The 23764-nt window shown below is 36.7% G+C and overlaps 5 protein-coding genes across 5 annotated transcripts; 1 reads left to right on the forward strand and 4 right to left on the reverse strand.

Annotated features, from left to right (window-relative positions):
• Window positions 1-211: 211 nt before the first annotated feature.
• On the reverse strand, window positions 212-19468 carry LOC108547642 (dual specificity mitogen-activated protein kinase kinase hemipterous). Its single transcript, XM_017900244.1, has 8 exons — window positions 19210-19468; window positions 18234-18691; window positions 17971-18150; window positions 17758-17892; window positions 17423-17670; window positions 902-1597; window positions 533-820; window positions 212-456 (listed from the first exon to the last, which is right to left on the reverse strand). Exons 1-8 carry the CDS (start codon window positions 19364-19366, stop codon window positions 321-323), a joined length of 2298 nt encoding a protein of 765 aa, XP_017755733.1. The 5' UTR covers window positions 19367-19468; the 3' UTR covers window positions 212-320.
• Window positions 2426-4686, reverse strand: LOC108547474 (ATP-binding cassette sub-family F member 1). Its single transcript, XM_017900027.1, has 5 exons — window positions 4278-4686; window positions 3979-4204; window positions 3274-3919; window positions 3021-3199; window positions 2426-2944 (listed from the first exon to the last, which is right to left on the reverse strand). The coding sequence occupies exons 1-5, from the start codon at window positions 4628-4630 to the stop codon at window positions 2426-2428; spliced, it is 1923 nt and encodes a 640-aa protein (XP_017755516.1). The 5' UTR covers window positions 4631-4686.
• LOC108547652 (ATP-binding cassette sub-family F member 1) lies at window positions 5584-7806 on the reverse strand. Its single transcript, XM_017900255.1, has 5 exons — window positions 7412-7806; window positions 7113-7338; window positions 6408-7053; window positions 6155-6333; window positions 5584-6078 (listed from the first exon to the last, which is right to left on the reverse strand). Exons 1-5 carry the CDS (start codon window positions 7762-7764, stop codon window positions 5584-5586), a joined length of 1899 nt encoding a protein of 632 aa, XP_017755744.1. The 5' UTR covers window positions 7765-7806.
• On the forward strand, window positions 8199-10383 carry LOC108547659 (adenylate kinase 8). Its single transcript, XM_017900268.1, has 11 exons — window positions 8199-8252; window positions 8328-8454; window positions 8536-8627; window positions 8689-8785; window positions 8874-8966; window positions 9028-9164; window positions 9241-9418; window positions 9494-9618; window positions 9685-9794; window positions 9860-10031; window positions 10117-10383. The coding sequence occupies exons 1-11, from the start codon at window positions 8220-8222 to the stop codon at window positions 10381-10383; spliced, it is 1431 nt and encodes a 476-aa protein (XP_017755757.1). The 5' UTR covers window positions 8199-8219.
• Window positions 19469-20202: 734 nt separating the features above from the next.
• On the reverse strand, window positions 20203-22425 carry LOC108547493 (ATP-binding cassette sub-family F member 1). Its single transcript, XM_017900050.1, has 5 exons — window positions 22031-22425; window positions 21732-21957; window positions 21027-21672; window positions 20774-20952; window positions 20203-20697 (listed from the first exon to the last, which is right to left on the reverse strand). Exons 1-5 carry the CDS (start codon window positions 22381-22383, stop codon window positions 20203-20205), a joined length of 1899 nt encoding a protein of 632 aa, XP_017755539.1. The 5' UTR covers window positions 22384-22425.
• Window positions 22426-23764: the final 1339 nt, after the last annotated feature.

The following is a 23764-nucleotide window of genomic DNA, read 5'->3' on the forward strand; positions in this document are numbered from 1 at the left end:
TCAATGTTCGATAATAACATTATATATACATATATATATATACACACACACACATATATATATATACATATATATGTATTTATATATATACGTATCCAAGTCTTTGTTTAAAATACGTACATTAGAATTCACAATATCACCGAGTATTACAAACAACTATTTTTTGGTTTAGAACTGTTTTCAAGTACACTGTGCACAGGTCACTTATGTGCACAACCATCGTTGATTATAACACCGTTCTACGTGGTACATGTGATTAATTCAATTATTTTTATCGCATATGGCACCAACAAGGAATATGATTTAATCGTAACGGTGGGTTATGGTGGCGGAGGTCTCCTCTGAGGTTCGGGAGTGTAACGTAGTCGAGCTCGTACGTGTTGAGGACTACCGGGCACAGAATTGCTTTCCGACAATCTTCTTGGAGGAGGTTGAGGTGGAGAGGATGAAACGTACCTTGAAAAGAAAAAGTATTAAATTAAAAGCACTGTTTAAATTTTACACATGATTCAAGCAAATAAAATAACAATACCTTCGAGCAAAAGAAGGAGAGGCTTGATCCACTAAATTCCTTCTAAGGGCAAGAGGAGATTCACCGCGGCTCAATCTCGGTGGTGGTTCCGGCGAAGGAGCACGTTCGCTTCCAAGCCTAAGACGAACGTAAGAAGCAAAACGCTTCTTAGCAGATTCTTTAGATCCACCCTGAACAGGTGGCATAACAGACGAAGGTTCTTGTTTTAACTGATGAGCAAAACGAGAAATTAGTAATTCAGGGCTAGTAGAACCATGAGATCCTTGTGGAGGAGGTTCAGACGGAAACCTGTACGAGAAAAGATTAACATATGTAATACACATCCCATCAATCGTATTGTAACAAATTACGACATTTGTTGTTATTTACCTTTTACGACTAATCATAGGACTACCATAAATATCTTGCGTTTGCGGATGAGTTTGAGGCACAGATGGAATTTGTCCCAATCGTTGTTGAAGAAATGGAGAATAACGCCCACTTTCGGTTGATTGTATTATATTTGGAGGGTCCACGTTTTCTCTCCTCCAAGGTGAATAATCGCGTGTAAACGGACTTAAAGATCTAGAAACACCTTGCCATCTTTCCTTACTGGTATCTCGATCTTCTGTGAAACGTCCATGGTACGGTGAATAAAGTCTACTTCCTGCATCTATTGTACTAGTATCCTGCCGATAAGGAGAGAACGGTCTTCCTTCTTGTCTACCTTGTCCATTAATAGAACAATGATTCGAAGAATAATCCCTATTTTGATCGACATGTTGTCTATATGGTGAATATGGTCGTTGAAAATTCGTTTCTGATGTATCCATATCATTCGACGAAGGAGGAGAAAACGGCCTGGAAATTTCCTTTCGTCTAAGTGCGTATGGACTATAAGATACGTAGTTCGCACCATTCTCACTATTTGATCGTTGATGAAATGGCAAAAAGCTGGAGTTCTGTGAGTCTTTGGTGACACTGCTTCGTAGGAAAGCTGGTATTTCAGATTGAGCCCTGAGATGAGCTGTTTGCTTTAAAGATACATGACCCGTAACTCGTTGCTGCCACCCTGGCAATCTGAAACTGAAATCCACTATGTCAATTTATAATTCTGCATATCATCAAAAATAAATTACTGATCCCTAAAAAGTAGCTTGATTCATTTAAAAATGTCACTGGTATCCAAGATAATTGTATCATGATGATTCTGCAAAAAACTTGAATTTATAGAGAGTTAATAGAAGTTAGAACGTTAATCATAAAATCATGCAACACAAATGAGGATAAAGGAATTTTTACCAAGGTTGACAAAAAGTATCTATACTTAAAAATAAAAAATTAAAAATATTACATGCTAAAAACACAATTAGAATGTTTAACTGATATTTAATAATGATTAAAATAAGAATAAAAATATAAATATAACTAAACTATTTTTGTAATAAATGGAGTGTGCACAGGGAAAAAGTACTTGTGCCACTGGCAAATCGCTACGTAATATAAAGACAAATAAACGAATATTCAAATAAATAAAAACAATGCTTACCATGAGTGGGGGTTGAAAGGTGGGGTGTGTAACAGGCGCGTGCACAAACCAAACAACTCGAAATGAAAATCGGGCAGATTTTTGGATAATTGTGAGGTGTATTTTTTTTAAGTTTTTTGGAATTTATAGGTAAATTTTTTGGGAAAATGGAGAAAGGGGCAGGGGCGAGGGAGATGGGATGCTATGCTGCGCTGCCTCCCTCAAGCTCAACGCTGCAACACAATTTAACACGCACGCAAACTTTTAATCGAAATGTATGGACAGGTTCGTAAATGTCGTTTGGCAATGAATAAAAAAATAAATATATAAAAATAGTATCCAACAAAAACCCAACTTTAAAACTCAGCGTAATTTTTCGAGCTGTTTTAATACCTACCCATTAACCGTGAATGCTGAAGTGTGTTAAAAATTTGTAAAACTAATATATATATATATAATTCGCCTAAACTTTCTAGCAATTCTTTCCTATAATCGTCGAAATCTCCATCAATTTCATTAATTTGTTGATTTTCGATTACATACAAATAACATTCAGTTTCTCTAATTAGTCGCTCATCATGAGAGACGATAATAACTCCGCCCTTGTAATCATTGATAGCGTCGGCTAGGGCATCAATGGATTCTATATCTAAATTATTTGTAGGTTCGTCTAAAATTACAACATTTGGTGCGTTTAAACACAATTCGGCTAAAGCGACTCGCGCCTTTTGACCCCCTGACAAATCTTTCATTTTAATTGTATGTGCATGAGAACTAAGACCAAATGTCCCTAACTGTTTTCTAGCTTTCTCATAAGGCAAATCGAACAATCTCATCAAATATTCTGCTGGAGACTCTTCAGCAGTTAGGTGTTCACCAGAATGTTGATCGAACTTTCCTATCCTCTAAAAATCATACAATACAATTTAATAATAAGAATTTATTGTTTAAATAATGAACAAACTATCTATTTTCACTTACTAATCGATGATTTTTTATTAATTCTCCTTTCAGTGGTTCTAATTCACCAGTTAACAGTTTCAAAAACGTAGATTTACCGACGCCATTAGGTCCCACAATAGCTATTCTAGAACTTAAATCTATACCAAAATTGACATCAATAAATAATTCTTTCTGGCCTTCATATGCAAAAGTCACATCTGAAAAGGTACATTAATTACTTGATTCGTTTTTTTCATAATTCATGGCAATGTATGAATTATTAATAACATACTTTGTAGGCCAAGGATTGGTGGTTGTAATGAGGGTGGTTCAGGAAACCTAAATTTCACTATATAGTCTCTAGGCTTTTGTAACAATTCCGTGGGTGCACTATCTTCTTCTTGTTTCTGCATTTTTGTTCTATTCTTTTCCTGCTTTCTAGTTAGAGCTTCTTTCTGCTTCTTTTCAGCTTGTTTTCTACTTTGACCAGAAGCCTTCAAATCTTTAAGCAATTTTTCTTGCTTTTCATATGCTTTAATCATTTCTTTTTTCTTTTGTACATACATTTTCTTAAACATACTACAATTTCCTTTGTAATAAAATAACTTTTGTTGATCTAAATGGATTATATCTGTACACACATTATCTAAGAAACTCTGATTATGGGAAACAATAAGCAAAGTCTTTTTCCAAGCTTGTAGATAGTTGTCCAGCCAAATAACAGCATTTAAATCCAAATGATTTGTGGGTTCATCAAGTAACAGTAATGTTGGTTCTAAGAATAATGCTCTAGCAAGAGAAACACGCATACGCCAACCGCCAGAAAAATTTTTTGTTGCACGGTCTTGCATAGCACGGTTAAATCCTAGACCAGCTAGAATTCTTCTAGCACGTGGTTCTGCAGAATCAGCACCAATATTTTTTAATTCTTCATACACCTATAGGAGATGTTCTGTTAGCACGTGATAATGAAATATATTTACATGTATACTTTTACCTCTTGTAATCTATCTTGCACAGAAGTGTCCCCTTGTTCTACCAATTCTTCTAACTTTTTACACTCTGCCATTAATTCTTTACATTTTACATCAGCATTAAGTACTACTTCCACAGCTGGAGTGTCATCAGCAATAACTTCCTGTTCACAATATAAAACATCAATGTTTGGAGGAATTGCTAATGCTCGTTTTTCAATATGACGAAGTAAAGTAGTCTTTCCATGACTAAAATGTAGAACAGACATCATATGCTACTCAGATTTTAATTTTATTAATTAAAAACTCTGCAAATGCATACCCATTTGGTCCTATTAGTCCATAACGTCTGCCTTGTGCAATTATCAAACTAGCATTGGTAAATAATTCTTTTCCTTTTGCAGCAATACTGAAATTTTCGACCTTAATATCAACGGCATTTTCTAATTGTTGATTACTATGTTTCTGACTTTGAGTCTGAGAAAGCGTGAAATTTTTATCCAGGTCACTGTGACCCTGACCACCGGTCTTCGTTAACATTTCGATCGTTTTTTCATATTCTTGTTGTTTTTTTAATTTTTTCTTCTCTTTATGTGTTAACTTTTTTCCTGTTTCGTCCACCTCCATATCAGATATCTTCTTTGTGACATTTGAGACATATTTATCGGTTGACATAATGAAACATGCACCAAGTTGTCTAACCTCAATATCCCAGGTTCACACTTCCCCGACATGTGGTTGCACAGAAAGTGTAAAAACACGTGGCGCCATCCAATTCTCCGCATTTCATTGCTTATTGCAGTAACTGATAAGCAAGGTCATGATATTCACTAAGTGAAAAGAAAAAAAAGAAAATAATAATTAAATCTGTATTTTACATTAAACTTTTAAAATAAGAAATTTAATTAATACAAACAATGCAAATATTATATTATTTTTTAAATATTCGTACAGTAAAGCGAACCAAGTATATAATATAGGTTATAATTATAATATAGATAATTGACTACGTATAAATTTTTATTACATTGCGCGAAAATAAAAAAAATAAGGAAACATTCTAGAGCATCATTTTTGGGGGGCATTGTACTTTCTGGGTCTAGACAATTCATTATGTAAACCATTAAAATTGTTTTTCTTTTTTTTTTCTTCGTTTAAAAATAAAGTAAATATTTACAATACAAAATACAATTATGTGTAGAACTTAACAGTATACATCTGTGATTACCCGATTAATTTATATTATTAGTATGAATTATAAGTGTCAGGAAAGAAAAATTGAAACAATTAGTACATTTTACTCTCAGATACTGAAACTTATGCTAAAACAATATCTTTCAATTCTTCATCTACATGACAATTATAATTCATATGACAATTTTCAGTTTCATTATAATTTGATAATATTTTAATCCTACTAAATATGATATAATTCCCGAATTTTTTGAACCACAAATTAAACAACATATAGTATTTAAAACACTAACATTTGTTAATAATAAAAAGTGACGTTATAACAAAAAAAGAACGGATACGAAACAGCAATTGATATATTAAAGAAATATTCGTCCAAGAGAATCAATCTAATGAATAACAAAAAAAATAATTACCCTATAAAAGAAAAATATTCATTGTAAAACTGCTGCGTTCGCGGCTATACTCGGATTGTTAATAACTTCGCCTAAACTTTCTAGCAATTCTTTCCTATAATCGTCGAAATCTCCATCAATTTCATTAATTTGTTGATTTTCGATTACATACAAATAACATTCAGTTTCTCTAATTAGTCGCTCATCATGAGAGACGATAATAACTCCGCCCTTGTAATCATTGATAGCGTCGGCTAGGGCATCAATGGATTCTATATCTAAATTATTTGTAGGTTCGTCTAAAATTACAACATTTGGTGCGTTTAAACACAATTCGGCTAAAGCGACTCGCGCCTTTTGACCCCCTGACAAATCTTTCATTTTAATTGTATGTGCATGAGAACTAAGACCAAATGTCCCTAACTGTTTTCTAGCTTTCTCATAAGGCAAATCGAACAATCTCATCAAATATTCTGCTGGAGACTCTTCAGCAGTTAGGTGTTCACCAGAATGTTGATCGAACTTTCCTATCCTCTAAAAATCATACAATACAATTTAATAATAAGAATTTATTGTTTAAATAATGAACAAACTATCTATTTTCACTTACTAATCGATGATTTTTTATTAATTCTCCTTTCAGTGGTTCTAATTCACCAGTTAACAGTTTCAAAAACGTAGATTTACCGACGCCATTAGGTCCCACAATAGCTATTCTAGAACTTAAATCTATACCAAAATTGACATCAATAAATAATTCTTTCTGGCCTTCATATGCAAAAGTCACATCTGAAAAGGTACATTAATTACTTGATTCGTTTTTTTCATAATTCATGGCAATGTATGAATTATTAATAACATACTTTGTAGGCCAAGGATTGGTGGTTGTAATGAGGGTGGTTCAGGAAACCTAAATTTCACTATATAGTCTCTAGGCTTTTGTAACAATTCCGTGGGTGCACTATCTTCTTCTTGTTTCTGCATTTTTGTTCTATTCTTTTCCTGCTTTCTAGTTAGAGCTTCTTTCTGCTTCTTTTCAGCTTGTTTTCTACTTTGACCAGAAGCCTTCAAATCTTTAAGCAATTTTTCTTGCTTTTCATATGCTTTAATCATTTCTTTTTTCTTTTGTACATACATTTTCTTAAACATACTACAATTTCCTTTGTAATAAAATAACTTTTGTTGATCTAAATGGATTATATCTGTACACACATTATCTAAGAAACTCTGATTATGGGAAACAATAAGCAAAGTCTTTTTCCAAGCTTGTAGATAGTTGTCCAGCCAAATAACAGCATTTAAATCCAAATGATTTGTGGGTTCATCAAGTAACAGTAATGTTGGTTCTAAGAATAATGCTCTAGCAAGAGAAACACGCATACGCCAACCGCCAGAAAAATTTTTTGTTGCACGGTCTTGCATAGCACGGTTAAATCCTAGACCAGCTAGAATTCTTCTAGCACGTGGTTCTGCAGAATCAGCACCAATATTTTTTAATTCTTCATACACCTATAGGAGATGTTCTGTTAGCACGTGATAATGAAATATATTTACATGTATACTTTTACCTCTTGTAATCTATCTTGCACAGAAGTGTCCCCTTGTTCTACCAATTCTTCTAACTTTTTACACTCTGCCATTAATTCTTTACATTTTACATCAGCATTAAGTACTACTTCCACAGCTGGAGTGTCATCAGCAATAACTTCCTGTTCACAATATAAAACATCAATGTTTGGAGGAATTGCTAATGCTCGTTTTTCAATATGACGAAGTAAAGTAGTCTTTCCATGACTAAAATGTAGAACAGACATCATATGCTACTCAGATTTTAATTTTATTAATTAAAAACTCTGCAAATGCATACCCATTTGGTCCTATTAGTCCATAACGTCTGCCTTGTGCAATTATCAAACTAGCATTGGTAAATAATTCTTTTCCTTTTGCAGCAATACTGAAATTTTCGACCTTAATATCAACGGCATTTTCTAATTGTTGATTACTATGTTTCTGACTTTGAGTCTGAGAAAGCGTGAAATTTTTATCCAGGTCACTGTGACCCTGACCGCCGGTCTTCGTTAACATTTCTATCGTTTTTTCATATTCTTGTTGTTTTTTTAATTTTTTCTTCTCTTTATGTGTTAACTTTTTTCCTGTTTCGTCCACCTCCATATCGGATATCTTCTTTGTGACATTTGAGACTTTTTTATCGGTTGACATACTGAAACATGCACCCGGTTATCTAACCTCAATATCCGTAGCTCACACTCTCCCGATGTCTAGTAGCACAAAAAGTATAAAAACACGTGGCGCCATCCAATTCTCCGCATACTTTAGCATATTGCAGTAATTTGTAAGTATAGGTATAATATTCACTAGGAAAAGTGTGAAAATGGATGGAGGATGCAAATGTTACATTATTTTCTAAACATTCATCCAGTAAAAGAAAAAAAACAAAAAATAATGTTGAATATAATTACAATAGACTATTATAGAGTAAAACAGTTGAACTAAATGAATTAGACAAAATAAAAAATATGTTCAGATTTTTAATGTTTAAAATAAAATAAGACGTGATAAAATTGTTTAAATGTGCATATTTTACCATAAAAATGGCGGGAATTCAAGATGCGGAAAAAAAAGCTCGTGTCATTAATTCAAGATTTATAGCTTATATGGAAAAACATCGTATATATGAATTATTTTACGTAAATAACCTATATTGCATGGATATCTTTAATTTGATGGTTTTATTAAAAATTAAAAGTAAACAATGGTCATAGGAAATGGCAACACAATTGATGATTCAAAAGCCCGACGATCATCTTGTATTTATGAAACAATACCTTTATCTTGCTGCAAAAAGACTTGATATTTCTAATATTATCCTTATTGCACCTGAAAGCTTTGGTAAATCGAGTTAAATTTTACTTGTTGCTGAATCAGGATACTGAGTGTCAGAGAATGAAAGAAAATATTTGATATGCACAGATAGAATGGCATTAGCCAAAGTTCTTCAGGAAGAATTAGGTATACATTCTTTGACCCTGAAAGATCTTCGTAACGCTTGCAGTCAGCAGGATGTAAGCGAAATATATTCAGATTTTTATTTCATTCGTCCGAAATATGAATTTTCTTTATTAGGATGGTTGTCGTTGCGACGAATCGAAAGATCTTGCATGTGCAATGAAAAAGATTTTGGAGAGCGGTGTTTTGCATGAAAGCGGATGGCTATTGATTGGTAACAACGTTCTTCAAAAATATTTATTACATGATTACAAAAATTATATACTTACAAATATATATTCTTCTTTCGATTTACTATATAGATTTTCCAAGAACGAAGAAAGAAGCACAAATATTTCAGCGCATGGGAATAATACCTACGCATGTGATACAGCTTATAATTTCGAGCGAATCTGGTAAAAGTGTAGAAAAATGTTATATTTGAAATCGATAAATTAGCAAGATTTTCATTTTCAGAAAACTGGGAAAATATTTGTACGGACACCAATTGTCGACAAACTCGTCAACAGACGAACACTTCGAAAAATTCAAAAAATCGTCGTTACTTAAAAAATTTGCGAGGTTTACGGGAAGTATATGCGCATTATTTAATCGTAAGTCAATCTTTTAATTATAATTAATACATTTTAAAGAACCGAAGCAAATTTGAAAAAAAGCATTAATTTCAAGGAAGTCGAAGTAGGTATTAGATCCATGGATGAACTTGGAAAAGATTGCGCGAAACTAGCAAAAGTAAAGAAACATTGTGGAGCACCGTCACTTTTGCGCATTGCACTTATTGGATCTAGAGGATCTGGTTGCACCACATTAGCTAAATACTTGGCCGAACGATTCAATCTCGTTCATGGTAATTTTAATCTATTTTAATTTCTTATCGTTCGATAATTCATCACGAGTCAACGAAAGTTACTGTTTGTTTCAGTCGATTACGATTACATCGTAGAACAGGTACGTTTACAACAAAATTCTTTGGGTAAAATGCTTCGATTGTTCGAGTGTAAATGGGGAGAGAGACCCAAACCTGAAATTAGAATTCAAATCGTTGAAGTAAGATAAAATTAACAAGTTTAATCTCTTATATCGACGAATGTGTCATAATATTATCATTTTCAGAAATATATATCCGAGTATGAGTGTTTGAAGAAAGGCTGGATCTTGACCGGGTATCCTAAAACAGTAGAAGATTTCAAATTGTTGGATTTGAACCCTACCCCTCCAAATAGGTAATAAATAAGAAATAATAAGAAGCAAGTTCAAACGATCTATAACAAAGCATCAAACATTTTAGAGTAATATTTGTGGAAGTAAATGGCGATATCTGCAGAGAAAGATTGCTCAATCGTCGATACAACATTGTCACTGGAAGCAAGCACAATTTATCGACAACAAATTATATCGACGACGAAGATTGTACATTAGGTATACATCCTAAAGATTTCAGATTGAACGTCGAACGAGATGTAAGAACTATTGTCGTAATCGAACTTAATTCTTGGATCGATGAAATTTCACATTTTTATGATTTTAATCGTTGCAAAATTACAGCTGCAAGAGTACGAAGAAAACGTGACTGATATGATGCAATATGTAGGCGAATCAGCTATAAAAATCGATGGAAACGAAGAGGAAAAGAACGTTCGAGAAAAAGTAGAAGCGAGTATAATACGTCCAGCTCCACCCTGGCATTCAAGGATACCGAAACCTTCATCTGCGGTCGATCCAATGACTATTGAATTTGAACCTGATGATGAACCTGATCGAAGCGTGTTTGACAATATACGACCCCCTGAACCTACATATACCTTTATCTAACTTAGCTACCGACGGTGTTTTACCTTCTGTAAGGGTAGAAAATGGGATGCTCCTAGTACATCCTGTTATCCTAGCACTCAGAGCATCTTGTTTTCGCAACGTCACAGCATATACGTGACGTCACGTATAGATTTTTTAACACATCTAACATTTGGATCTGCTACTGCAACATTTATAATTTAAAATGCGACGTTAGTTGACGTATAAAGTCAGTCGTAAAAGTAAATTTCAATAAGAAATAAAAATAAATAAACATTTGTATTTCTCCTTCGGTAATTTTTATGTTGCTAAATTATCGATATCCTTTAATATTATAATTGAATCTGTGAGCAGTAGAATTAAGGATGACGTAGACGATCCGTCAACCTGTTTGGAATACCACGGCTAGTATCTCGATGTGGAAGTGAACAATGTCTCGTCAAGAAAAGGATACAGTTGAATTAAGGATATCACGCACCTGCATTAATGAGGATAATTGCCTCAAACGCGAAGCATATTTCCGGATCAAGGACGTATATGGTGGGGTAGGTCGTACACGACCATAGAACACACACAGGACCTGCTACGAAGGATGAAATCCTGCTTACTTCGCCCAGCAGTTAGTAAGACTTTGGTCCTTTTGTGGAGAAATTTGTCAAATTGCACTCGATATCCTTCAAGTTAGGAGAACGTCATAAATTCGCTTTAACTATTATCAAGTCATTAACGAGATCTAGGTACGCGGATAAGCGCCGTTATTTCATAATACCATTGGTAATTTCATCAACCAAACAGAAATTAAAGATTTTATTCGAACAGGAAAAATCTGTAAGTGTTTGTGTCCCTTTTTACGTAAGAATGCAATCGATTATTACCCCGACAACGTTGATTTAAGCTTGTATAAAATTCCTCGGTTCAATTACCGATCAGAATTCATTTGCGTGAAACTGTGTAGACACCGGAAGGAAAGGGGAAACCAGAATCGGGGAAAGTAAAATCCAATCGAGTTAAAGTGTAAGAATATATACCTGTATTTAACGTAAGAAATTATTTAAAGCAAAACGATTGCATATAACAATCGTTGCGATATTTTTGCAATTTTAAAATGTTCTCCGATAAATGTCGACCAATTTTTATCTTGTATGTTATCAATGACTTAAAATGACATAAAATTTATTTTTTTCAGACGCTCGCAATCGCTTCACGTTATTAAAGAAATTTGACGGAAGTCATCTCATTAACATATTGTACTTCATTAAGCTCCCAGGATATTTGTATATCTACTATATGCATCCTGATGTTCTTAGAAGTTAGTAAGTCTGCGAGCGCTTTGACGTAATTAATATTCATGAGCGCAATGAAGACGGTAAAGGATAAGAACACGTATCGAGCTATTAGAAGGACTTCAAAAGACGAAATAAGCTAGAGTATCAGGATAGGAGGAAGTAAACGAGGCGAGATAGGATGACCCCGATCCTCGACATTATCCTACTAAAACAGCTGCAATCCTATCCTCCATGGATGTTCCAAGCATGCATTGCAAATGAAGTGCGTACTATGTGATCTTCATACATACGTAGAAATATTTTTTTTCTCTCATGTTACGGATGCATTAGGCTCACATAACCACGCGGCAACCCTCCAATCAGGCTAATCAAGGGTTGTGTCAATCTTCATGAAATTTTGGAAGCTGAGGCATCTACTTAGGGTGCAACGTCACACATATTTCAATATTCTCCAGAATATTTCGTAAGTACCTATCAATATATTTACACTGTATTAGATATTATAATTATTATCAGTCCATAATTTTGATCGTGCTTATTTTCAGCCCCTGTTTACTACCATTTACCCTAAATGCCATTCATCGATAAGCAAACAAACGTCGCATATGTTGTATACGTACAATGCACACGTCAATGTGACACGCGCTTATATCTTACAAATATCCAATAGCACTAGGATATCATGCGAACAGGAATTTCGAGGTCGAATCGATGCCCTTCGAGATCGTCGAGTCTCGAGCTTTCGCATGCTTCCAAATGTTAAGCATTCCGTGGACCAGGGCCTCATATAAGGAACTTCCTTTGCGTCAATCAAACGGGAAGATCCCTTTTCGTCCGAGGAAGCACAGCATCCTACGAGACTCGTCAATGTCCTGTCACTCGTCAACCGCGTGGCGCCAGAAGCATTCCCATCACCAGGACTTCATAACTCTCGGGGGGAATTCACGCGAATCTGGAGAATCTCCAGAACTTCGAATCCCGAGATGGACACGTATTCCACCCCAGCTAGGATACCAGGATGCTAGTAACGATTCGCTGACGCGGATGTCGTCCTCGTGTTTCCCGTGCTTTCTGGAAGACCAACGAGGTAAGATCTTAAGAAAGTACGAAGAAAGACACGTTCGAAATACACCACGAGAAATACGAGCTGTATACTTGCGCGCTGAAATGCATCGAGATGCTAATTACGAGTTTCGAGGAAGAAGGAAATGACCCGCAAGATACGGATTTCTTGTCTGCTGAATTTGTTATTTTTCATTGAACCTGCATCGTCTTCTGTACATCTTAATTTCGACCGTGTATCACAGGCGATCATAAAACGAGTCGCGCATGTCGCCGAAAAAAATTCCAGATATTCGGATGGATTTCCGATAACAGACAACAGAGCTATATGCACACAGTATATATAGCACGCTCCTCTGTGGCCGCGCTCCGGAATGAAACAAATATTGATTCGGTTCAATCGTTCGAGCGGCGTCACGCGAAACTGCTTATTTTTCGTGTCATTAATGTTTGAACGATTGCGCCGAATCGAATAGACTGTACTCTACGAAATAGGCAATCGGCTCGGCGTTCGTTACGCGGTAGAAGATGTTTCACGAACTATAAAAAGGCTTAAATAGGAGCTTTAGTGGATGGAAGCTACGGCCAAAGTTCCGAGCAGCCGAGTTAATGTCAAAGCGGTAACAGGATTTATTTCTCTTTGAGCTTCAAAGCGCGGCCTTATTCGCACACCAGGATACCATCCGAGAAGTAGAGGCACGCGTTTCTATTATTCATCCACCCACAATTGATAGTACAAGACGATCGTCCTCTGACTAATCTCGTAATCCTGTTTGGAACTCGTTCAAAGTTATTTCAAGATGATTAAAATTTTCTTAAAGACCATTACGCCACCGTTCGATATCACCTGAGCAGCATTCAAAATCGTGGCTATTGAAAGTTACACGATGATCGATTCGAGAAAATTTCGTTGTTGACTGGAGATTATTTAAAGGACAATTAAAGCATTTAATTAAAAAGCTATGAGATGAAGTTGTTTAAAAATTCGCGATATAAAATTGGAAAGGAAAATATGGAAAATAAATTTTCGGCGAGTACTGCGAATCGCTTTACCAAGTAATTTTATCTACACTCGACGAAAGCAATTTTACCGAGTTGCGAGACACGCTAGTTCCAAAAATACTGTTGATCTAATTTACACCAGAAAACTTCTGGCAGCGTTAACGACGACTCGTTCGTAGAGAGCGTAACGGTATCATACCCTCGAGCGTGCCTAGTAATTATCTCCACCAAAGAAGTTGGTGGACGACGTTTCACGAACACCGATATAGCTAAAGGTATCACCGAGTTATCGCTCAAAAGAAACAATGTTCGCTGCCTCTTAAAACCCGGCAGCCTCTGGGCGTTTAAGTCCTCAAACCGTTCTAATTGAGGTTCCTCCTCGTTACCGCGAAAGAGTTACCGGAAACAATGGCTGGAACAAGTAGATGACAATTGCACGTAGCAAGCAAGCATACTCGCTAACAAAAGCGTGCCTACCAGCCCTCGTTTTGGCTATCTCTCTCCGTCTCCTTCTTACTTCTCGTCTCGCTATTGTTCCCTTGCTACTACAACGAGCGTCAGCGTCAGGTAACGAGTAACGAAGCGTCCTTCGTGCCTCTCGAGGTATCGAGACAGCTAGCCCGAAACGTTCCCCGGAATACCGGCCGGGAGTAAACTCGTAGAAAACAACCGCAACAAAACCACTGAAGATTAAGTCGTCGGAAAACTACGCAATCGCATCGCGTGCTTATCGGTCGTTTAATTCCTGCAATTATCTCTATCGATCGAATTCCTAAGAAATAAAATAACGATAGAAGATAAAGGAAAATGGTATCTTCCGTATCGGTATTGCAGGGTTGGTATATATATATATATGTGACACTGGATCGCGAGAAAATATCGATGAAATTTATACGTCGACGTTGATGCTTTATAGGAGCAATTAGACGAGAACGTTTCGCAATTTTCGTTTGTTTGCCAAGTTTTAGAGTTGGCGCAAATATTTACTCGAACCATCGTCGTCGACGATAACACCGCGACAACTTATAGGCAAGATCCGTAACGCGAAAGCAACGAAGTATCCGTGCAATTACCGGTGAACATCTGTAATTATTTTAATGATCGCCACGAATCGATAGCATCGAAAGTCTGGCCGACGAGTTTCGCTTTACGAAACTAATTTAATTAGTACTTTAAGCACGACGCACGCGGTCGCGGATAATGGGAGGAGGAGGGACGCGGTGAAAGAGGTGTTGGGGATGCAGAGGTCAGGCTATCAGAGAAATCCTTTCACGATAAGGCCATTAGCGGTACAATTAGCTGCACAGGCTGGAATTTTTAAGAGAGAAGCGAGCTCCGTGAAAAGGTTTCTACCTAATTTCGCGAAAAAGGGTGAAAGAACGAAGGAAACGGATAATCCTTGGGTCGAACACGGTAGAGACAGAGGAATTCGCGGAGTTGCACGGAAGAAAGGGAAAAAAACGAGCCGAAGCCGACTCCGCGGAGAGTTACTCGCCTCTCATTTTGCTCGAGTGCTCTCGCGAACGAGGAAACATTTCAATTAATTACTGCGTAATTAAAATATGAAAAAGTAGTCATTACCCCGCGTTTCCACGTCGGTTACTTGGACAACTTTCCTGCTCGTCGCTCCCCTTTCCCTGGCCCGATCATTCCTTTCGTTCTCCTCGGCATCCATTCGGTAAGAATCGCTTCATCTTCCTTTCCGCGTCTTTCTTTCCCCCGTCTTTCATCGCGTCTCCGCGTTTCCTACCCTTCGCCATCCTGACTTTCGGATATTTCCTTCTCCCGTTTTATTTCGCCGGCACAGATAATCCGCGGACGCGCGCGAGCGTCGCGCTCTCGTCATCGCGGGCATTAATTATGCACGTGTCAGGTAACCTCCGAGTGGTTACCGGGTAAGCAGCCTGCTAGACGCGCACCGTGTGCATCGTGTACATGCAGAAATAAACACTTTTCCGGGACGTACTCACGCTTGACCCGTCACCGACGAACCCTTCGCCGACGATCCCGAGGCGATCTCACCGCGCTACCTTGCCTATAAGATTGCCATAGAAAAATCCCGACCTTTCCCACGTCGAGCGCGTCCTCCCGAAGTACTCTTTGACCGACCAATTAGAACGAGAATAAAGAAAAGAAGAAAAAGTAAATTGGTTGGCGACGTTGAGAAAACTGCGAGAAATTATCTCGTTCCGCGTCGGAACGCTGTCGGAAAAGGGGGATGGTGAACAGGGATCGCATCGACTAGAGAATCGGACGTGGAAGATCGGTGCTTACTCGCGTGCGATCCGAGACACAAAAGGGCGCATTTGCATGGCATTCTGTTGCAACATAATAGCATCGTGCAAAAGGGGTCGAGCTGTTGCGAACGTGAAAATAAGCCTTAATCCGTTGTGTTAGCCCTGCCGCGAGTAGATCGCTCGTTCTGGAGAAACAGGAGTGGCTCCGTCGACGAGCCCCCGCCCGCTCTACGGTGCTAACTTTTCAATCTCGGTCGAATAATCCGTCGGAAAGCCCCGCGGTTACCTCGGCAACGATCTGGCCTCTCATTGGCCCGTCGGTGTTCTACCAACTCTCTCTCCCCTCTCTTCTTTGCCTTTCGCTCTATCTTCTTCCAGGCCACCCTGCTGTTACCCATCTTTCGTTCCATCACCCCCTTCTAGCGATGGGACTAATTCCATTAGAGATCCAAAGCTTCCCGTCAGCGATGATACAAAGATAGGAATAATCCTCGTTGTCGCGTCACCGGCTTATCAGATGAAACTTCGATTAAACATTTTTCCGAACGTTATCGAGGAAGCAGCTCGTTTATCTACGTCTTCGAGAGATAGGGATATCAGCGAACGTTACAAATCGCGAATGTTCCAAGTTCCCCGAGAAAGCCTGAAAATTGAACCTGTTCGACATGTTTGTAAGCAGCTGCGAGAATCAAACGCGATTTTTAGGGTTACATCGACGTTACTCGCGAGGCTGTCGCATCCATCGCTATTTCTTTTCTCCCTTGATCTATTTCGCTTTATGCTTCCATCTCTTCCTCTTTCCATTCCTTTCCAGCTTCTCGCATTTCGACTATCTTTTCTTCCCTCGTTGTCCCGTCTCCGTTCCTCGTGTCAGCATTCGTCCGTCTCCGTTCGAGCTTCCTCTCTCGGTTTCTCACGGCGTTTCACTGCTTCTCTCCGCAAACTGCAAAGCCACCCCCTCCGACGGTATATACCTAACCTTTAGTCACCGGTTCTCCTTGCTCCTACCGACCGGCACTCCCCGGCGCACTTAGCCCCGTGGTTAACTTCAATGAGCGGATAACAAGCCACCCCTCGACTTTGCCCTGTAATATTCACTCGTATAAATGGACCCGCGGCTTTGTCAAATCAACTGTCGCTTGTAAACAAGCAACCCTCTCATGGCGTCGATGCTTGCCGCGCGAATCTACACCATCTTCGTGGTATCTTCGCGACACCCTCCCGAAGACTTCGGTCCTCACCCCCGATCACCGTTCGCACTTCGAAACCTTCTCCTAGCGACTCGACCGTAGGGTCATCCGACTTTTTCCTCGTCTTTCTTTCCCTCCTGCAGCATTTTTTAATTCGTCTGGTTTGGGGATCGACGGCGAAAATAGATCTTGCACGGGTCGAATGAACGAACGATCAAGAATGTCCTATAGGGGCTAAAATCAGTATTTCATTACTTATGGCATACAGCTATAAATAGTTTACCTTGGTTCTAATTGTTGCATAACTCTGCCAAACCATTGGTAACCAGAATTTAAGACTGAAGAGTTTGTTTCTTCATCTTGAGGTACATCGTATTTTCGGATAAAAGGGTGTTCCATGAGTTTGTGATATTTTGGACGATGTTTGTAATTTTTTGTAAGGCAACAACTCACAAAATTTCTAAATTCTTTTGAAAATGGTGCATCTGGTGGAAGAGAAGGAGGCTCATCTTGTACTACTTTGCTCAGTACCTATAAATTCAATTAAGCACACTAATCATTTTAAAGACATTAATTACTATAATATATATATATATAGTGTATATTAACACATTTTACCTCAAAATCAGTCTTACAATCTCTGTAAGGAAATACTCCTGTAGCTAATTCGACTAAAGTGATACCCAAACTCCAAACATCAGCTCTTATATCATAATCTGGTTTTGTTGGATCTGGAGGATCAATTCTTTCAGGCTGTAAAAATATACCAGCAATGTTTTATGAAATAATTTTAAGTTTCAATATAACAAAACCAGAATTATATATACTTACAGCCATGTAAGCAGCACATCCTGCACTTCTAGTTTTTGCTTTACTATCAACAAGTCTGCCAGATATACCAAAATCACATAATTTAACTCCTCCCCTTTCATCAAGAAGAATATTACTAGGCTTTACATCTCTATGTATTACACCATGCTTTTCTTTCAAATATGATAATGCTTTTACTGTCTATAAAAATATAATTTCCTTTTGTATAAATAATGTTCCAAATATAATTAAAATAAATATCAATTTTATTCTATTTAACTTACTGCTACTGTAACTTTTCCTAAAAATTCTTCTGGCATTGCTTGCCTGGTTCTCTTTAATAATTTATCTAAACAAGTTGCCATTAATTCCATACAAATCCACACATCAGATTCAGTAATAAAACAACCCAAACATTGCACAATATATGGACAATCATGTGATTTTAATACAACATCAAGATCCATAATTATCCTTTTATTCTCTTCTGCATTACCAGAACGTCTCATTTGTTTGACAGCAATGAGTACACCACTAGGTTTATGCCTCATTTTAACAACATGACCACAGGTACCATTTCCTAATTCACCTAGGTGTTCTAAGTCTTTCATTTCAGTTTGATACCTTTGACCATTAATATTTAAAATACCATTCATTTTCATAATCTCTTGTAGTTTTGATTCAAATTCACTATCCTGTTTCTTTGGAGGTATCTGTGAGACTTTCAATGTTGGGATTGGAGCTGCATTAAAAATCAGAGTTAAATATCATTTTTTTACCTAACTAGAGGTATATGGAAATACAACATGTGTTCTTAAACAAGAAAATAATCTTAAATTTTCATTATGCATACAATATATTTTAATAGTAATAGATGAACATTAATCAACTTGAAGACATATAACAATTCAAAATCAGACTAAAGAGAATATTTATGTTTATCAATAAAAAAAGAATGCATTGTTTTTGTTTATGATTCATTAAAACATGTTTGTATTTATCTGTAAATTCAATCTATTTATTAAAGTGAAATACATCTACATGTATAAATATTAATACATTTATAGCTCGAATAAAATAAACTACGCGTTAAACAGGGAGATCAAAAGAGTATCGTATATAGAATCAACAGAATAAATTGTGATGATCAACATAACCTGTACGACACGTAATAAAACTAAAATTCCATTGGAAATTTTTAGAAAAGAAGTTAAGAAAAAATTTTATTACGATTACAAATGACGTTTAAATTAAACTCACGGCGTGAAGCAGAACTCGAGACAGATCCCGAGGATGACGATTGAAGGCTCGTTCCTGGTCCAACCTCGCTACTCTGCCTGTCTCTATCTCTCGATTCATTTTCTGCTCTAAGACGTTCTTGTAAATTCAGAATCTTATTCTCCAGAGTACTGGACATTGCGACGGTCTTTTCGAACACTACCAAATTCACCGCGGGACACCACCTCGCACAAAATATTTGACAATTTTCACATTACTCGTCTGCCCCTTTTGGCAGCGAACATTGCGCCGCCGGTTATACGCATTTCAGTAGAACCAACTCTCTTTAAATTACTTAGAAATCACTAGAGTAGTTTATGATAAGAAAGTTTTTTAAAATATGATTTTCAAGGATAATTATTACATCTTCTAAACACGTAATATTATTACATTCTCATTTTAATACAATATTCATATATGTATGTATTAATTAAGTAAAATTCAATATATAAAACATTTTTATTTTTTCCCTTCATTTCCTTTAAAAATGAAGTAAATATTTATAATACAAAATACAATTATGCGTAGAAAACATAATTGTATACATATATATAAATACACTTGTGAAGACATGATTAATATGTATAATTATTAGTATGAATCATAACTGTCAGCTATAAAAATGAAAAGAATTAGAATATCTTACTTTTACAGCTTCAAAAATTTATGCTACGATAATATCGTTCAATTCTTCATCTACATGACAATTATAATTCATATGACAATTTTCAGTTTCATTATAATTTGATAATATTTTAATTCTACTAAATATGATATAATTCCCGAATTTTTTGAACCACAAATTAAACAACATATCGTATTTAAAACACTAACATTTGTTAATAATAAAAAGTGACGTTATAACAAAAAAAGAACGGATACGAAACAGCAATTGATATATTAAAGAAATATTCGTCGAAGAGAATCAATCTGATGAATAACAAAAAAAATAATTACCCTATAAAAGAAAAATATTCATTGTAAAACTGCTGCGTTCGCGGCTATACTCGGATTGTTAATAACTTCGCCTAAACTTTCTAGCAATTCTTTCCTATAATCGTCGAAATCTCCATCAATTTCATTAATTTGTTGATTTTCGATTACATACAAATAACATTCAGTTTCTCTAATTAGTCGCTCATCATGAGAGACGATAATAACTCCGCCCTTGTAATCATTGATAGCGTCGGCTAGGGCATCAATGGATTCTATATCTAAATTATTTGTAGGTTCGTCTAAAATTACAACATTTGGTGCGTTTAAACACAATTCGGCTAAAGCGACTCGCGCCTTTTGACCCCCTGACAAATCTTTCATTTTAATTGTATGTGCATGAGAACTAAGACCAAATGTCCCTAACTGTTTTCTAGCTTTCTCATAAGGCAAATCGAACAATCTCATCAAATATTCTGCTGGAGACTCTTCAGCAGTTAGGTGTTCACCAGAATGTTGATCGAACTTTCCTATCCTCTAAAAATCATACAATACAATTTAATAATAAGAATTTATTGTTTAAATAATGAACAAACTATCTATTTTCACTTACTAATCGATGATTTTTTATTAATTCTCCTTTCAGTGGTTCTAATTCACCAGTTAACAGTTTCAAAAACGTAGATTTACCGACGCCATTAGGTCCCACAATAGCTATTCTAGAACTTAAATCTATACCAAAATTGACATCAATAAATAATTCTTTCTGGCCTTCATATGCAAAAGTCACATCTGAAAAGGTACATTAATTACTTGATTCGTTTTTTTCATAATTCATGGCAATGTATGAATTATTAATAACATACTTTGTAGGCCAAGGATTGGTGGTTGTAATGAGGGTGGTTCAGGAAACCTAAATTTCACTATATAGTCTCTAGGCTTTTGTAACAATTCCGTGGGTGCACTATCTTCTTCTTGTTTCTGCATTTTTGTTCTATTCTTTTCCTGCTTTCTAGTTAGAGCTTCTTTCTGCTTCTTTTCAGCTTGTTTTCTACTTTGACCAGAAGCCTTCAAATCTTTAAGCAATTTTTCTTGCTTTTCATATGCTTTAATCATTTCTTTTTTCTTTTGTACATACATTTTCTTAAACATACTACAATTTCCTTTGTAATAAAATAACTTTTGTTGATCTAAATGGATTATATCTGTACACACATTATCTAAGAAACTCTGATTATGGGAAACAATAAGCAAAGTCTTTTTCCAAGCTTGTAGATAGTTGTCCAGCCAAATAACAGCATTTAAATCCAAATGATTTGTGGGTTCATCAAGTAACAGTAATGTTGGTTCTAAGAATAATGCTCTAGCAAGAGAAACACGCATACGCCAACCGCCAGAAAAATTTTTTGTTGCACGGTCTTGCATAGCACGGTTAAATCCTAGACCAGCTAGAATTCTTCTAGCACGTGGTTCTGCAGAATCAGCACCAATATTTTTTAATTCTTCATACACCTATAGGAGATGTTCTGTTAGCACGTGATAATGAAATATATTTACATGTATACTTTTACCTCTTGTAATCTATCTTGCACAGAAGTGTCCCCTTGTTCTACCAATTCTTCTAACTTTTTACACTCTGCCATTAATTCTTTACATTTTACATCAGCATTAAGTACTACTTCCACAGCTGGAGTGTCATCAGCAATAACTTCCTGTTCACAATATAAAACATCAATGTTTGGAGGAATTGCTAATGCTCGTTTTTCAATATGACGAAGTAAAGTAGTCTTTCCATGACTAAAATGTAGAACAGACATCATATGCTACTCAGATTTTAATTTTATTAATTAAAAACTCTGCAAATGCATACCCATTTGGTCCTATTAGTCCATAACGTCTGCCTTGTGCAATTATCAAACTAGCATTGGTAAATAATTCTTTTCCTTTTGCAGCAATACTGAAATTTTCGACCTTAATATCAACGGCATTTTCTAATTGTTGATTACTATGTTTCTGACTTTGAGTCTGAGAAAGCGTGAAATTTTTATCCAGGTCACTGTGACCCTGACCACCGGTCTTCGTTAACATTTCTATCGTTTTTTCATATTCTTGTTGTTTTTTTAATTTTTTCTTCTCTTTATGTGTTAACTTTTTTCCTGTTTCGTCCACCTCCATATCGGATATCTTCTTTGTGACATTTGAGACTTTTTTATCGGTTGACATACTGAAACATGCACCCGGTTATCTAACCTCAATATCCGTAGCTCACACTCTCCCGATGTCTAGTAGCACAAAAAGTATAAAAACACGTGGCGCCATCCAATTCTCCGCATACTTTAGCATATTGCAGTAATTTGTAAGTATAGGTATAATATTCACTAGGAAAAGTGTGAAAATGGATGGAGGATGCAAATGTTACATTATTTTCTAAACATTCATCCAGTAAAAGAAAAAAAACAAAAAATAATGTTGAATATAATTACAATAGACTATTATAGAGTAAAACAGTTGAACTAAATGAATTAGACAAAATAAAAAATATGTTCAGATTTTTAATGTTTAAAATAAAATAAGACGTGATAAAATTGTTTAAATGTGCATATTTTACCATAAAAATGGCGGGAATTCAAGATGCGGAAAAAAAAGCTCGTGTCATTAATTCAAGATTTATAGCTTATATGGAAAAACATCGTATATATGAATTATTTTACGTAAATAACAAGTACTTTAAGCACGACGCACGCGGTCGCGGATAATGGGAGGAGGAGGGACGCGGTGAAAGAGGTGTTGGGGATGCAGAGGTCAGGCTATCAGAGAAATCCTTTCACGATAAGGCCATTAGCGGTACAATTAGCTGCACAGGCTGGAATTTTTAAGAGAGAAGCGAGCTCCGTGAAAAGGTTTCTACCTAATTTCGCGAAAAAGGGTGAAAGAACGAAGGAAACGGATAATCCTTGGGTCGAACACGGTAGAGACAGAGGAATTCGCGGAGTTGCACGGAAGAAAGGGAAAAAAACGAGCCGAAGCCGACTCCGCGGAGAGTTACTCGCCTCTCATTTTGCTCGAGTGCTCTCGCGAACGAGGAAACATTTCAATTAATTACTGCGTAATTAAAATATGAAAAAGTAGTCATTACCCCGCGTTTCCACGTCGGTTACTTGGACAACTTTCCTGCTCGTCGCTCCCCTTTCCCTGGCCCGATCATTCCTTTCGTTCTCCTCGGCATCCATTCGGTAAGAATCGCTTCATCTTCCTTTCCGCGTCTTTCTTTCCCCCGTCTTTCATCGCGTCTCCGCGTTTCCTACCCTTCGCCATCCTGACTTTCGGATATTTCCTTCTCCCGTTTTATTTCGCCGGCACAGATAATCCGCGGACGCGCGCGAGCGTCGCGCTCTCGTCATCGCGGGCATTAATTATGCACGTGTCAGGTAACCTCCGAGTGGTTACCGGGTAAGCAGCCTGCTAGACGCGCACCGTGTGCATCGTGTACATGCAGAAATAAACACTTTTCCGGGACGTACTCACGCTTGACCCGTCACCGACGAACCCTTCGCCGACGATCCCGAGGCGATCTCACCGCGCTACCTTGCCTATAAGATTGCCA

The sequence above is a fragment of the Eufriesea mexicana genome, unplaced genomic scaffold (genome assembly GCF_001483705.2).
Source record: "Eufriesea mexicana isolate 0111107269 unplaced genomic scaffold, ASM148370v2 scaffold4744748280, whole genome shotgun sequence".
NCBI classification, from domain to species: domain Eukaryota; kingdom Metazoa; phylum Arthropoda; class Insecta; order Hymenoptera; family Apidae; genus Eufriesea; species Eufriesea mexicana.

Bases quoted from the DNA above. Each gene is read 5' to 3' on its own strand.
- LOC108547659 (XM_017900268.1), top strand. From the start codon at position 8,220: ATGGAAAAACATCGTATATATGAATTATTTTAC. The intron at 9,165-9,240 runs GTAAGTCAATCT...ATTAATTTCAAG, and splicing joins TATATGCGCATTATTTAATC to GAAGTCGAAGTAGGTATTAG. The intron at 9,419-9,493 runs GTAATTTTAATC...TGTTTGTTTCAG, and splicing joins ACGATTCAATCTCGTTCATG to TCGATTACGATTACATCGTA.
- LOC108547493 (XM_017900050.1), bottom strand. From the start codon at position 22,383: ATGTCAACCGATAAAAAAGTCTCAAATGTCACAAAGAAGATATCCGAT. The intron at 21,673-21,731 runs GTAAAAGTATAC...CATCTCCTATAG, and splicing joins TGCAAGATAGATTACAAGAG to GTGTATGAAGAATTAAAAAA. The intron at 20,953-21,026 runs GTATGTTATTAA...GTACCTTTTCAG, and splicing joins ACCAATCCTTGGCCTACAAA to ATGTGACTTTTGCATATGAA.
- LOC108547652 (XM_017900255.1), bottom strand. From the start codon at position 7,764: ATGTCAACCGATAAAAAAGTCTCAAATGTCACAAAGAAGATATCCGAT. The intron at 7,339-7,411 runs GTATGCATTTGC...TCTACATTTTAG, and splicing joins GGACTAATAGGACCAAATGG to TCATGGAAAGACTACTTTAC. The intron at 6,079-6,154 runs GTAAGTGAAAAT...TATGATTTTTAG, and splicing joins TAATAAAAAATCATCGATTA to AGGATAGGAAAGTTCGATCA.
- LOC108547474 (XM_017900027.1), bottom strand. From the start codon at position 4,630: ATGTCAACCGATAAATATGTCTCAAATGTCACAAAGAAGATATCTGAT. The intron at 3,920-3,978 runs GTAAAAGTATAC...CATCTCCTATAG, and splicing joins TGCAAGATAGATTACAAGAG to GTGTATGAAGAATTAAAAAA. The intron at 2,945-3,020 runs GTAAGTGAAAAT...TATGATTTTTAG, and splicing joins TAATAAAAAATCATCGATTA to AGGATAGGAAAGTTCGATCA.
- LOC108547642 (XM_017900244.1), bottom strand. From the start codon at position 19,366: ATGTCCAGTACTCTGGAGAATAAGATTCTGAATTTACAAGAACGTCTT. The intron at 1,598-17,422 runs GTAAACTATTTA...AGTGGATTTCAG, and splicing joins ATGCAACAATTAGAACCAAG to TTTCAGATTGCCAGGGTGGC. The intron at 821-901 runs GTAAATAACAAC...TTTCTCGTACAG, and splicing joins CCTATGATTAGTCGTAAAAG to GTTTCCGTCTGAACCTCCTC.